The 13,746-nt window shown below is 39.0% G+C and overlaps 1 protein-coding gene across 5 annotated transcripts in view; it reads left to right on the top strand.

Moving 5' to 3' along the window:
• Window positions 1–13,746, top strand: part of ttc28 (tetratricopeptide repeat domain 28) — a 145,928-nt gene that overhangs the window by 96,323 nt on the left and 35,859 nt on the right. For all 5 annotated transcript variants that reach the window (XM_025909040.1, XM_025909043.1, XM_025909041.1 and 2 more), the window contains 3 exons: window positions 3,609–3,830; window positions 4,747–4,935; window positions 5,035–5,131. In XM_025909040.1, coding sequence (XP_025764825.1) covers window positions 3,609–3,830; window positions 4,747–4,935; window positions 5,035–5,131 — 508 coding nt within the window. The remainder of the gene's footprint in view (window positions 1–3,608; window positions 3,831–4,746; window positions 4,936–5,034; window positions 5,132–13,746) is intronic.

The raw sequence follows: 13,746 nt of genomic DNA, 5'->3' as shown, positions 1-13,746 counted from the left end.
ACCACTGATGTTGGATCCTTCAGTTGAAGTGGAAGTGCAAGGAGAATCAACCTCTGTGTCCAGTGTTCTTCCTCCAGCAGTAGAGTCTGGCGGTGAGCAATCTGGCTCTGATGTGGAAGACATTCTACTTGAACTGGTTGAAAATCATTCTGAAAACGGAAATAGCTTATCTGAAAACTTACCTGGAAATGGAGACGTACCTGTCATCATTCCTGTTGTTGTTGTTGAAGATTCTCCTGAAGAGTCCAGTGTTATTGAGCAAGACACTGACATAGGTGACGGGTTAAGACGTTCACAACGGCAAAGAGCACCACCTGACCGACTTCACTATTTCACTCGTGGCAATCCTCTGATTTCCGTTGTTCAAACGATGTTGCATAGTCTTTCCGATGCATTGGGCCATAATGCTGGCCGTTCTTCGTCTGTTCACGTTGTTTAGCGTTTAACATGCGACGGGACGTGCATGGGTTAAGGCGGGGAGGATGTAACCCACATAAAAAAAAGAGCTGCATCTATAACTAAACCGAAATCTTAAATTCTAATCGGAGCGTGTCCGTGAAGGCATCGCGATGCGTCATGACGCACGCCACGCCGCGAGTCTGCACGTGCCTGTCGTGACCAATCACATTCGCGAGGCACGAATATATGCCTTCCGGGTTGTCGCCTCGAAGAGATGCGGGGGAGAGGCGTTAGCGGATGGAAGCAACAGTACTTTGATACCGCCGCGGGTAGATGCGTGGGGGCTCGTATGTGACATCGCACGTAGTGAATGTGCGGGCTAGTGGTGCCTTGGGGAGACCACAGCAACACCACTACTTTGGATGGCGAGCTAGGCCCAACGAGCCAGAACCCCAGCTACAACTTCCTGCGGTCTGGTAGGAGGCTGCTGTGGCCTACACTCTCCCCCCCTGGTTTTCAGTCCTCTGAATCTCACTTCTGGGATCTCAGTCTTGGAATCTCAGTTCTGATCATCACACTTCCAAGTTCAACCTGTTATAGACTGTCATGCGCATTGGATTTATATCAATCATGAAATAGCAATTTTATGGACATTGTCTGCCGGGGGTTGGAGGAGGTTGCTGCACCATTGTGCAGCTGATATTTTACAAGCTTGAATTATGTTTTATCTTTTCCTGTCTGCAGACTTTGTAAATATTGGTATTTGGTAATTGCACTTTATTTTCACTGTAAATAACAACCGTAATCACAATACCTGTTGTGGTTGTACGTTTATTATACTTCACTCACCTCCCAGAGCCGAATCTGATATCTTCTGAATTAGGTCAACTACTCATAACTAACTCAATTTAGTTTAGCTTATGTACTTGCTACACTTATCCAATTAGATAAAAAACTTGTTGTTAAGAATATAGACTGACCAGGAAAGTGTTTACTATGTTCATAAACCCGGTGAAAATTGGAGTGATTTTTCTTTCATAGACTTTTATATAGCATATTTCAATTAGAGGAGTCACCCCCGGCTGGTCATTGGGACAAATACAAATGGATTTAGGCACTTCAGTGTTATCTTTACTTTTCAGACCCAGGACTAATGTAGACCATGACTTTTTGCTTTCACCACAGAATACTCTCTAGTTTAAATAATGTTAGGTCCCAGTCACACAGGCATAGAAACTGCTTGGCAATCGCCTCTGTTCCCCAACCAGTTCCAAGTGTTTGCTGGAGAATGCTTGCCATCAGTAAAATTGATCCCAACGACATATATGCTGGCACACTGAAAACCTTGTTGTGATTGCTTTGGTTGCTAGCAGATTGCCATGGTTAGCCATAGTTTGTATGAAAGACGCCAACTTGTCTACAGGTAATCATCAACTATTCATTAAATTACTGAAACTGAGGAATGTCACACAAACTGGAAATGTCAACTGTCTGTCTTCAAATTATATACAATTTAAAATCATTTGGTTTCTTATTGTCTAACATACTGTTCTCCGTTTCTGGCTTGCATTTGTGCTGTTCGGTGGTTAGTTAGTGTTTGCAGTTAGTGTCTAGCAGAATTTCAAATTGCAATTCTGCTAGACTGTGAATCTGCTAGTAAATCAAGCAATTAAAGAGGTTTTTGTTATGGCACCCTCTTTGCGATCAGTTTCACCCAACAGGTAGACAGCGATCTCCACCAACCACTTGCCACCCAAGTGGGGAATACATATTTTTTTGCTAGTGACTATAGGTTGCCAGAGGTTCATCGAGGCCTCTAGGCCTGCATGACTGAGGACTTACCAAGATAGGTGCACCCATATCTGGTATATATTTCCCTTACTTCTGGGATCTGTCACGTGGTCCAACTGTATATACAATCTATTAGACAAGCATATGTCATTTACTAATGTATAGATACATTAATTAATAAGAGATATGTCAGTACACACTGCTGCTCTTGTCTCATTTTCTTGTTTAATTTGAAACAAACCTTTGCTCACACCTCGCATCTTTTTCATATGACTCCAAGCAAACAGATCAATCCCAATAACCTCTAGATTAGTTATAAATCAGTAGGCAGCTTTAAAATTACTAAGGCAAAAATGTAGTGAATGGGTCACATTTCTTTTTCTGTCAAATCTGAGAAGCAGACAAGACTGTCTGACATGAATCTGACAATCCGTCTGTGTGTGTGTGTGTGTGTGGGGGGGGGGTCATGAGTTCATGGCCTTATTTTCATGCACATGCACGCATGAAGACAGCAACGAGCGAGCTTGAGATGAAACCCTCATCTTGATTGCATGGTATTATGCCTGAAGAAGCTCTGTAATTAGCAGGATGAGGGGTGCTAGAAATCATTAGGCAGCTCAAAGTGCTATAAAAGGGTTTCATGTGTTAACTAAAACAGAGTAATAATAGGGTTGCTAGAACCTGATACAAAGCTGAGGTGGTGGTGGCAGAGGGTCAGAATCTCACAGCAGGGTCTAAATAAGATGTGAAGGATGAGCTTTCACTCGTGGCGCCGCCAAGATGTGCGTGTCTTCCATTGGCAAGATTTTATTTGAGGTGGGAGGAGGTGATGCCTGTTTTCCTCACTTGTTTATCCTGCCTCCTTTTCCATTCTCCCTAAACTATCCCTTTCTTACCCAGAAATGACACCTTTATACAGCTGATTTGCAGCAGAAACAGAAAATAAAAACAGAATGTAATTTGTGTTTACAAAATATAAACACAAATTACATTTTGAAGGAAAGATAATTGCACAGACACGATTATAGTTTCTATCAACATAACAAGGAAGCGATTTGTTATTTGGCATGTTAGACAATGCATTTTTTTTTTCAAAAATTATAACTGATATCAATTGAAACTGATCTTATTTTTCTGAATACATTTCTGGCTGCTCATTATCTTTTATGTAAATGGATGGACAATTAAAACTGAAAGTGTGAACATTTTGAGAATGTAAAATTTGTAAGAATTTTTTCACTTATTTTACTGGCAAGCCTACTTAAGATCAAATTGGGCTGTGTACGGTCCATGAAGTACATTTATTTTGCCACCTCTGGTCTACATGATTGTGTTCCTGTTTATTATAAGCATGTTAATTATTATGTAACTTTTTTTGTGCTGAACACAATATTTATGTTGTGCATCTGTGATTTCAGGCTGCATCTAGTGCTCTAAGCAGTCTGGGTCATGTGTACACAGCTATTGGCGACTACCCTAATGCACTTGCCAGCCATAAACAGTGCGTGCTGCTGGCACGGCAAAGTCAGTGCAGGCTTTCCGAGGCTCGCCAGCTAGGCAACATGGGTGCTGTGTACACTGCGCTGGGAGACTTCACCAATGCTGTCCAGTGCCATGAGCAGCATCTGGACATTGCAAAGGTATAGTGCTAATGTAATATGAATCAATATGTTTTTGTTTGGTTTTCATCTCTTAAAAGGTGCAGTTTTAATTTAAGCTAATTTAAATTAAAATGTTTAAAAGCTAATTTAAGCATATTTTAACCATGACAAGGCAATAGTATTTCTATTCAACCTTTTGGTGTTTTGAGATGTGTGCTGCTATTTTGTAAACTTTTGATATTTCTTCTTAGTCCTGACCACATTTGCACAAAAGATTTGACTAAATCTGCACCATTTTCTGGTAAAAGGATGTATTACACAAAAGTACAGCCCAGCTAAAGCTTTAGCTGATATCTTTTTAGCACTACATTTGTTTGGGATATATAAGTTGTTCCTTCACATTCTGTTAATTGATTTATTTTATTTTAACTACTTAATTAATTCACAAAAAGCACCTCTTGACTGACCATAGTGAATTTTGGAGTTCATCTCAAGAAGGTCATGCCTAAAAGATATAGTGGTTTGTTTTGACTCAGTTGAATAACCACTCTGCAGCTGCCACAAATACTCATCACAGCACCAAATTGAGATTAATCCACTGCTAGTCCCCCTAGTTGACTAACATTAACTAAAAGTTAGGCATTCATAATTCTGGCCACTAACTCACTCACTAATACGACACTGGTTTTGATTTCTTCTTCTTCTTTCTTAGACATGCACACAACACATAGATTTACACAATTTATATCAGGATAATGATTTCCTGAAAAAAATTACTGCGAACTGAAGCTTAAATAAACTAAAGGATCATTTTAGCAATATGTTCATCTTTAACTGTCTGGGATAGCAAAAGAAAATATAAATGTTGTGATCTCTGTGGAAATTCCATTGCATGCCAATAAATAACCACAAAGGTAATTTCTTAGTGACGGTGAAATGGTGCTGTGTTTGGCAGAGTCTGGAGAACCGACGTGAGGAGGCACGAGCGTACAGCAACCTGGGGAGCGCTTACCACTCCCAGCGGGACTTTGACAAGGCCATATCGTACCATACAAGAGTGCTGGAGTTGGCCCAAGAGCTGGCCGACAGAGCAATTGAGATGAGGGCATATGCTGGTCTGGGGCACGCTGCCCGATGCATGCAGGTTGGTATATAAGTAAAAGGTGTAGTTAACTGAAAAACAGATAACTACGAAATAATGAATCACAGTCTGATAAGAATGCATTATTTTTGTTCGGTTCAGGACTTGGAGAGGGCTCGTCAGCACCACCAAAACCAGCTAGAAATTGCTCAGGAACTGCAAGACAGAGCAGCACAGGGCAGAGCCTCATCCAACTTGGGTAGGTTTGATGGAGGGTCATAGAGGGGTCACCTGGCTGGAGGTAATAGGTTTTTTAATTTGGCGTCTGAATCTGGGATTTTGTTGTGGGAAGCTAAAATGGTATGCCTTTTTTAGCTTTGGTCATTTTAAATGGAAAATCTAACTTTTACTAACAGTAAAATCAAAGTATGGCAGGTTTAACACACTGTGGTACTCCAGAACCTGTTGACAGCTACCGTGTAACAAAATTTTTAAAAAAAAAAATGAAAACCGTGATTTACTTTAGGTCTTGAGTGGTTCACTCTCTGTGCCAGGAATAGCACAATAGTACTATCACTACTCTCACTTGGATGTGCACCTGTGTATCCTATGCAGCTGCAAGCATTTGATAAACTAAAACAGACATATACACCTTTGGTTCCTGTCAACATTTTTTCAAATAATAAGACTACATCAACGCCATTCTTCCCCTTTTGGCAAACGACAGATTCAGCCGAGCTAATTTTCAGCTGCAGTCCATAGCAGGTAGGTGGCATATCAAATGAATCAACAAAACCAAACAAACAGATATATGTGGGCATAATTGAAAGACAGAAAGACATATAAAATAAAACACATACCGTACAAGACAAAGAGTGGGCTTACAGTACAGACAAAAAATTGAATAGACAGAAATTTGAAATTGGCCAAAGGCTGGACCAGAGTGCAAAATATAACAGTGTGCTGGTGCACCACAAAAGGAAGTTAGATATTTTATTTACTTTTTTAAGAGTAATAGTTCACAGGCATAATTCTCGACAGCAATGACATCAAATTAAAAATCACTGGGAAGAAAATTAACAACGATAAGATGAAATAGAGAAATGTGGGAGATATAATCAAGTTGCACTGTTACCCTAGAAGGTACATAAACGACAAAAGGGAGGGTGTAAAATTGCTACTTCAATGCTTTGTACCTTAGAAAGAAAAGAAAAAAAACTGAGGGCCTCTGCCTCAGATGAACAAAAGAAGAAAAAGCTTTTGAAATTCTACAGTATGCCTTTAAATAACTAGTTCATATTCAGTTCATTCCATGATCTGGCATTATAGTCAACAGCAAGCGAGACACTGACGTGAGAGTGCTAAAAGTTTATTCACAAAGTATACACTCATTCAGGAAAGAATGATTTTTTACAAATAAACTGTTACTAGGATATATTCACTGGCAATGGATTGACAGTTTTATGTTAATAAAACGCACTTTAATGGTGACTAAAACACCAAATGATATTTGGCAAGATTCTGACAGTACCATAAACTCAGAACAACAAACTACAGTTGCAGCAAAAGGTGCCACCTCTTCTGCAACCCCTTTATCTAAATGGATGCCAGAAATTCCCTTCTCTTTCCCTTGATTGCCTCCTGATTGCTGGCCCATCAGGTCCACTGCCCTGTCTCTGTGCCAGGCTCTCTGGGATGGGGTGGGTACCTCCCATTTACGAGATTGGTGGGGGTACTGGGAATGGGGGGCACGGATGGGCGCCTTCTGGAACTGGTCGTCATGTGCCATCGGGGGTGTGCTGTGGTGCCTGGGTCTTTGCTGGCTGGTCTCCCTTTTGGGCTTCGGGTCTGTTCACTTCCCTGTGCTGTGGCCCTTCTCTCTGGGTGCCCCTGACGCATCGATGGGTCTGCTGGGTTTTTTTCCACACGGCATGCTGGTGTTTTGGCTTCTTGGCCTTTGCTATTGATTGCGACCACCTGGGTTTTCTAGGTGCATGTGGGTTCTCATCACCTAATCAACTCTCTTTGTTTGGATGTTTGAACTCTGGTAATTCGGGTGATTTCGATGAGAGATGAGGTGTCCTCATAGGACAGTTTACCTCATTGTCTGGTCTTATCTATGCTTGTGTTTTCATCCTTGATTAAAAGTTTTGTTTTATGTGACATCATCCTCAAATCTGAAAGTCTTCACAGGCCCTCAGTTTGGTATGAAAAACCCTTCAAATGAAAAAAAATACAAAACTGCATCCTGTGTTTTATTCAGAAGATATTTAAGAAGCTTGATCCCTGGGAGAGACTGACTGGGCTCTTGTCCTGGGCTAGGACAACTCAGTCTACATCGATCTGTAACATTAAGTACTCACAAAGCACTATTTGTTTGTTATATTGCAGACCTGTGTGAGTTTGGACCAGCTGTAGTGGCCTAGTACAACACATAGATGTTGCAGTTTTGATATCTTGTTAATCAAATTCAAGGATGGGAGCTTTATATCATGCGACAGTCCTGCTTCTTAAGGGCCTATCATTTGACTGCAGTAGCGTCTCTCTGGACAATCAACACTCATGTTTTATTAAGTGGTTTCTGGTTTCTGCGGCCACAGTGATATCTGAGATGCTGTGAACCTGAACCCATCGCTGAATGGACAACTTGCCACGTTGTGCGTGTATACGGCACTGTGCACTAAAAGTAAAGTGAGGATGCCATCTTAGATTTCTGGGGATTTAGACTGTCTCAGTGTTTTTTATTTTTTGATGATTTTTTTTTATTGTTTTGCAACTTAAAATAAAAGGGAAGCTAGAATTCTTCTTTCTGGTATTCTGAACTGCATAGCCCTTCTTCAATTCCTAAATTTGTTCAAAGAATGGAAATACAGTCATGGCAAAAAGAACAGACGCCATTTGACAATTTATAGTTTTTGCATATCAGGACACAAAAAATGTATTTGCTCCTTACTAGGGCCCTATTCCAGGAAAAAGAGTTGACAGTGGGAAATTTACGCCATAGCTACACTCCAACTGCAAACCCAGCTGAAAACCCTACGATGTAACCTGATGTGCACCTCCCTAGAAATATAACTACACTTCTCATTAAAATCGCCTGCAACTATTGTGATTTCCAGCTACTTATTTGCCATGTATTTTTTTAAGGTATCAGTGACAGAATAACAATCATCTTCTGAGTTCAAGGAATAATAATCATAGCATCATAGCAGTGTTCACAAATGTCAGGAAGTTAAATGTGAAACAGTTACTATCACTATTAATGTTAACTCAATAAAAAAAATCTCTTCTATGGTTGTAAGAGAGCCATGAGTGAAGACTGATATTAGAACAAATTATGGGCTAAATGGTAACACTGAGGGGCATTAAAGAACAGTTTTTATGTAAATCTCAAAAATGAGATAGCCCATCAGCACATTAAGCGTTCACTGAACAGTTTTTTCCAACATTAAGTGTTCCAAAAATGGTGGAATGGTTTAATAAATGGTGGAAAATAAATTAACCCTCTGCAAATACCTCCTCTGATCAGACTTTGAAAAATCAAAAAAACTGCAGTCCTACATGAAGCTGGTTCCAAAAAGCAAACCACTCCCATGTTAAAATGCCAAACTTCACAATATTAACAAACACTATGATCTCTTCCAAGTATGAGACCTTCTGGCTCCAAAAACCAACATGGCAGCAGGAAAAGAAACGAGGCCTTATAACGTAAAGCCCAGAAATCAGAGGATAACTATATAATGGCTTTATCTATCTTTTATATACAGTCTATTAAACTCTGGTAATATTCATTGTGCGATTTCCACCACTCTTCTCACTTTATGTCACTGCAGAGCTTTTTTGCAGGCAAATGAGTGGAAATTGCTTTATTTTCTGTCTGAAGTAAGTAAAAGGAAAACATGCACACTGCAGTGGTTCAATAGATACTTTGATGTGTGACTATAGGCTACTGCTGAAGTCGCTGACACTCTCCTGACAGATGAGCTTCAGTCTGTGTTTCAGATCAATGATTCACATCATCATTTATGGATGATTACGGTTCTTTGACTCTGAATGCTGACTTGACAACCTTTCACTCTGCTCTCCTCTGATATTTTCTCTTCTCCTTTCCTCTTCTTCTGTTCTTCAATTTTCAACCCTAATTTCCTCCTCTCATTTCATCTTTTGTTTCATAATGATTTCGTCCCCTATTATCTTTTACCTTATTTTGTCTTTACACTCACTACACTTCCCATGTTTTCATTCCTTCATTCTTCCTCTTTCTTTTCTTCCTGATTTTACTCCTTCCTCCCTTTCTCTCTGTTCATTCCTTATCTCCTTGCCATTCTTTTTTCTTCTTATTGTGTCTCATTTTGTCTCCTTGCTGTGTTTTTTTTCTCCTGTTTTCTTGGGTTTCATTCTCTGTTTACTCTTAGTCCCCTCTTTTCCAGTCTGACCTTTCCCTCTTATTTTCTTCTTTCCTCACCTTTTTGTTTTCTTCTTATATCTCCTTCTTTCACCTCTTCCTTTCTGTATGAAACACGAAATTTGGAGATTATCTCACCTAAATTAGACCATGTAATACTTGTAATGTATTTTACATAGCAGCACCTTTAAAGTTAAAGTCCAAAAATATCTAAACGAGGGCATTGTCTGGCTGCCCAGTGGAATTCCTTAATGATCTGTGATGGTACCATTTAAATCTTAATTACCCCTTTTCTTGTGTTGGTAGCACACCATGCAGTATCTTGTGTTATTGATACCGCATTTCCTAGTAGCCAGTTTAAGCAGTTGAGTATTGAACTATAAAGGCCTCTGCCTTTGACTGTGACCCAGTCCACAAATCTTGTGGCTCCTCTCAGGGTGGTGCCATAGAAGAATGGACTCTTGTGGCTCATCCTGGCTAGGCTAGGTATCAGAGTGACTTGATGGTAGGGGTATGATAGTTGTAGCCCCTTTCCTGAAGGCTACAACTGACACCAGTCTGTGTCCACTGCTTGTGAAGCTCTCCCATGTTACTGAATCAACTTTTACTGACAATGCTCTCAAGCTGTTTCCTGTTGTTTGTGCACTTTTTCTTGCTATGCTTTTCCCTTCCAGTGAGCCTTCCCTTGGTATGCTTTAATACAGCACTCTGCAGACAGCCTTTCTTGTGGAGAGTGTCAATGTCTCTACATCTGGTCAACTGTTAAGTCAAGCAGTTTTTCCCATGACTGATTCCGTGTACTGAACTAGAACAAGACATATATGGAAATTATATTTTAATTTCAAATGAAAGATTTACTTATTCATTCTTTGCTACTATGGGCCTGAAGATATGGTGCATTACTGTAAGAGTACAGAGCTCATTTAAGGATCCAGAAGATGGTCTCCAGTATACCTCACTCGGTTAAGCAGGTGACCCATGTGCTGTAAGGCTGCTGCAGATGTCAATAAATGCTCCAAGCCAGAAAGCAAGAAAAAAAAACACCCAGAAGACATGTGTGAAGTAATTTCTTTGCCTACTTGAATAATAAATTCTTTATATTTAACTTCCTCTCTACGATATTCCAAAATATGTCTCTCTCTCTCTTCTCAAGTTATTTAACTTAACTTTAGCTAATAAACATGTATTCTTCTTTATGATGGTCAGACAGAAATAGCTGCATATAGTCCGTGATATGTAGCTCCTGACCCACAAGTGCCACACCCAATTTCATTCACTGATGACAGAGCAATTTTTGTCCTACTGTGGAGAAAGGGGACTATGGATCACCACTCTTCTCCTTTCTAATCTCTCTGTGCTGTCTCAGCTGAATACCTGTCATCAGATCTCAGCTAGTTTTCCACACCTCTAATCCTCGCAGCACTGCTGTCTTCACACTGTGTCCCCTCCACACTGGGGAATCCCGCAGAATCTGCAGGATATCTACAGGCACCCTCACACCTCAGAGAAGTGTGGCTTTAGCTTAGAGGAAGATTGTGCATGTGCTAATGTGCACACCTGTGTTTGTAGAGTTTAGGAGGATGTGTGTAACTGTAACCAGTGATTCTAGCCAGCTCTGCAGGCTTCTCCGTAATCCTCTTAATGCAAGACCCCGATGAACAAGGTCTTCCTTTCTATATCACCAACCTCCTTCTCTTCCTCACATAACCCGGTTTCTACATATTGTTGCCAGCTGCGTTTATGAGACCTTTTTAAATTCATCTACATTTACAATTTAATGTGTTACATTTGTACAGTCTATTGACTGTGTGCCTTTCACTGTATATAAGAAGTGCAGAAAACATGCATGTGTCATTCACTGTAACAATGTGACTTCATGTTTGTTTAAAACATTTAAGGTTGTTTGCTAGTTTGACAGAATTACTTTTTATGCAGTTTCACACCTAGCTAAGGAAGTGTTTTTTTCACCAAATGTTTATTTTGTTTTCCCTTAGCTTTCATTGTTTTAAAAGTAAATCGTGTGCTATTTGCATTTCCTTCAACCTTTATTGTGAAATCCTTTGCATCGTTAGATTTGAGTGCTATAAGCTAAATCACCACCGATTAGCTTTCTGAGTCATGATGATGTTTCTGATGAGATATTAGAGATGAAGATGAGGTGCCGATGAAGTACTGAATGTATATTTCAAATGCTTTTTTTAAATAGTTGCAGTTCTTCTCATTGTATTGTGTAGAGACTGTTAAAGCAAACGGAGTAAACTCCAATGCATCACATCCATGGTTAAGTCAATGTATGGATTTGAGCTTCAGAATCTAAACCCACTTATGACATTTCTAGTCTTTGGATTGGTTTAAACACTATTCTTTACGACCAAATGCCAAGACATGACCTTTACTAACAATGCACTAGTATGTCATTTAAAATTGTGGCATCTGCATTAGAGGGAATCTGACAGTCCATACTTGATCATATTGCAAGTTCTCCAAGTCATAACCAGACTTGTTTTAACCGTTACCCCATATATGTTTTTGTTTAGGATAAACAGAGAACAAGAATTTGCAGAAGATGATTGATATGGAAAATAAAATATTTGAATTAAACTCATGAAAACTGTTAATTATATTTTTAGAATTATAATAATTATTAAATTGCAATTATGTGTCAGAAGGTATAATAAATACTATAGTTTAATAAAAATCTGAATTTTCTAGCACCATGCTTAAAGGGGGCCCATTATGCTTTCCCTTACACTTAATATGACAAAAAAGTATTGTAGTAGTAGTTTATTTATTTTATATGTCACATATTGAATATGTTATATAAGTATTGGGTTCAGTGAGTGTACAAGGAATCCCTGTTAATAATAAATAAATAAATAAATAAAAAGAACTCAGACTTCCGACTGCACTGAATGCTCCATTTCTGACAGTTTTTTGATACTCTTGGCACTCCATGATTTCAAAGTGAGAACGTCATTGTTGGGGCTTGCAGAGTAAAGGAATCAGATCCAGAAATAACAATGTCTTTTTTTCAGACTGGGAAAGTCCACAAATTAACAAAGAACACAATGAAGAAACATTATGGAATCACTTTGGGATCTAAATATGCAAGAAATAAACTTAAAATATGAACTGAAATTTAATGCAAACCATGAAAACAAAACTAACAATAGAATGTTAAGGCAATCTAAACTGGTAGCCAAAACCCCATAAATATGAATCCAAAAATTCCCAAGCAACTTTTAAACCAAAACCAGGGACTTTGGCAGTCATAGAAAGAGTATGAATCTGTAACCTTTGGATTTGTGAATTATAGATATGAAATCAGCTTAAAGTGAAAGCATCTGTCTTATGAGATAAATAAACATTTTGAAAACTGTAACATCATGCACAGAAAAAGTCATTCCAGTTTCTTCAAACTCTGTCTCTTTTAAAAGTTCATTTTTCCTAAATGCGTTTCAGTTACACAAGGACATAGAACTAAGTGTCCTGTTTTCAGTTCAGCCTTGCACTTGGCACTTAATTGCTCACATGTTTAATTGATAAAGCTTGATGAAGCACTGGCCATAAAATTCATGCAAGTTTACCACAGCTCCTACAAAGCAAGCAAGAAAAATCAACAATCTCAAGTCTAGATTCAGAAATAAATCCTACTTACAGGTGATCTGCTGCTTTTGTTGTATTTAAGATTGAAATTAACTGCAAGGATGCAAGTTGGGCTGTGGACTTCCACATGGAAAAGTGGGGGTTTAATATCAGCAGCTAAAACTCAAGGGGCAGAATAGAGGAGGAAAGAGCTATTTTAAAAGGTGTGTTTTTTGTTGTTGTTTTTTAGGAACCCTGCCTGCACCCCTATCAAGGATGTAAATCTTTTTTTTTTTTTATGATGATTTAGTCAGTCAATATTTTTAACACAATCTGTAAATGTTGATTTTGGACTGTTAAAGTCACACATTTGAAAAGTGTTTACAGTAAGAAATGTAGAGATAGAGGTGGACATGAGCCAAGGAGTTGGGAAGGAGGGCTCACAGTTTACACTCGGTGGATCAGACCCCAGTCATCTCTCTCATTACACAGTCTGACATGAAGACCACATGTGACTTCCTCCATCTGGTGTCTGGATACCCCTCCGTATCCCTTCCTCCCCTCTTATAACCCCTTCTCATCTGTTTTCCCTCTGTGACTTTATTGTAAAAAAGCAGATTTTATATAAGGTCTCATTTCAACATTTCTCAGAGCAGTTATAAATTAGTGTAGTGTAATTATTGTCTTTGGAATGAGACTTCCTATGGATGGCATTATTAGGATATCTGTGTGAAAAATTCAGGTTACTCAAACAGTTTAATGAAGAGAATCACAGGAAGAATGTAGGTAAAAAGTTTTGCATTATTGCTTTAATGCATTAACATGCTTCACAGTTCATCATGTATAAAAAAACAGGGTCATGTTTGAACAGTTTAATTCATTTT

Source organism: Oreochromis niloticus, linkage group LG7 (genome assembly GCF_001858045.2).
Source record: "Oreochromis niloticus isolate F11D_XX linkage group LG7, O_niloticus_UMD_NMBU, whole genome shotgun sequence".
NCBI lineage: Eukaryota > Metazoa > Chordata > Actinopteri > Cichliformes > Cichlidae > Oreochromis > Oreochromis niloticus.
The sequence above is the reverse complement of the archived record's forward strand: the minus strand, read 5'-3'. Positions and strand labels throughout refer to the sequence as shown.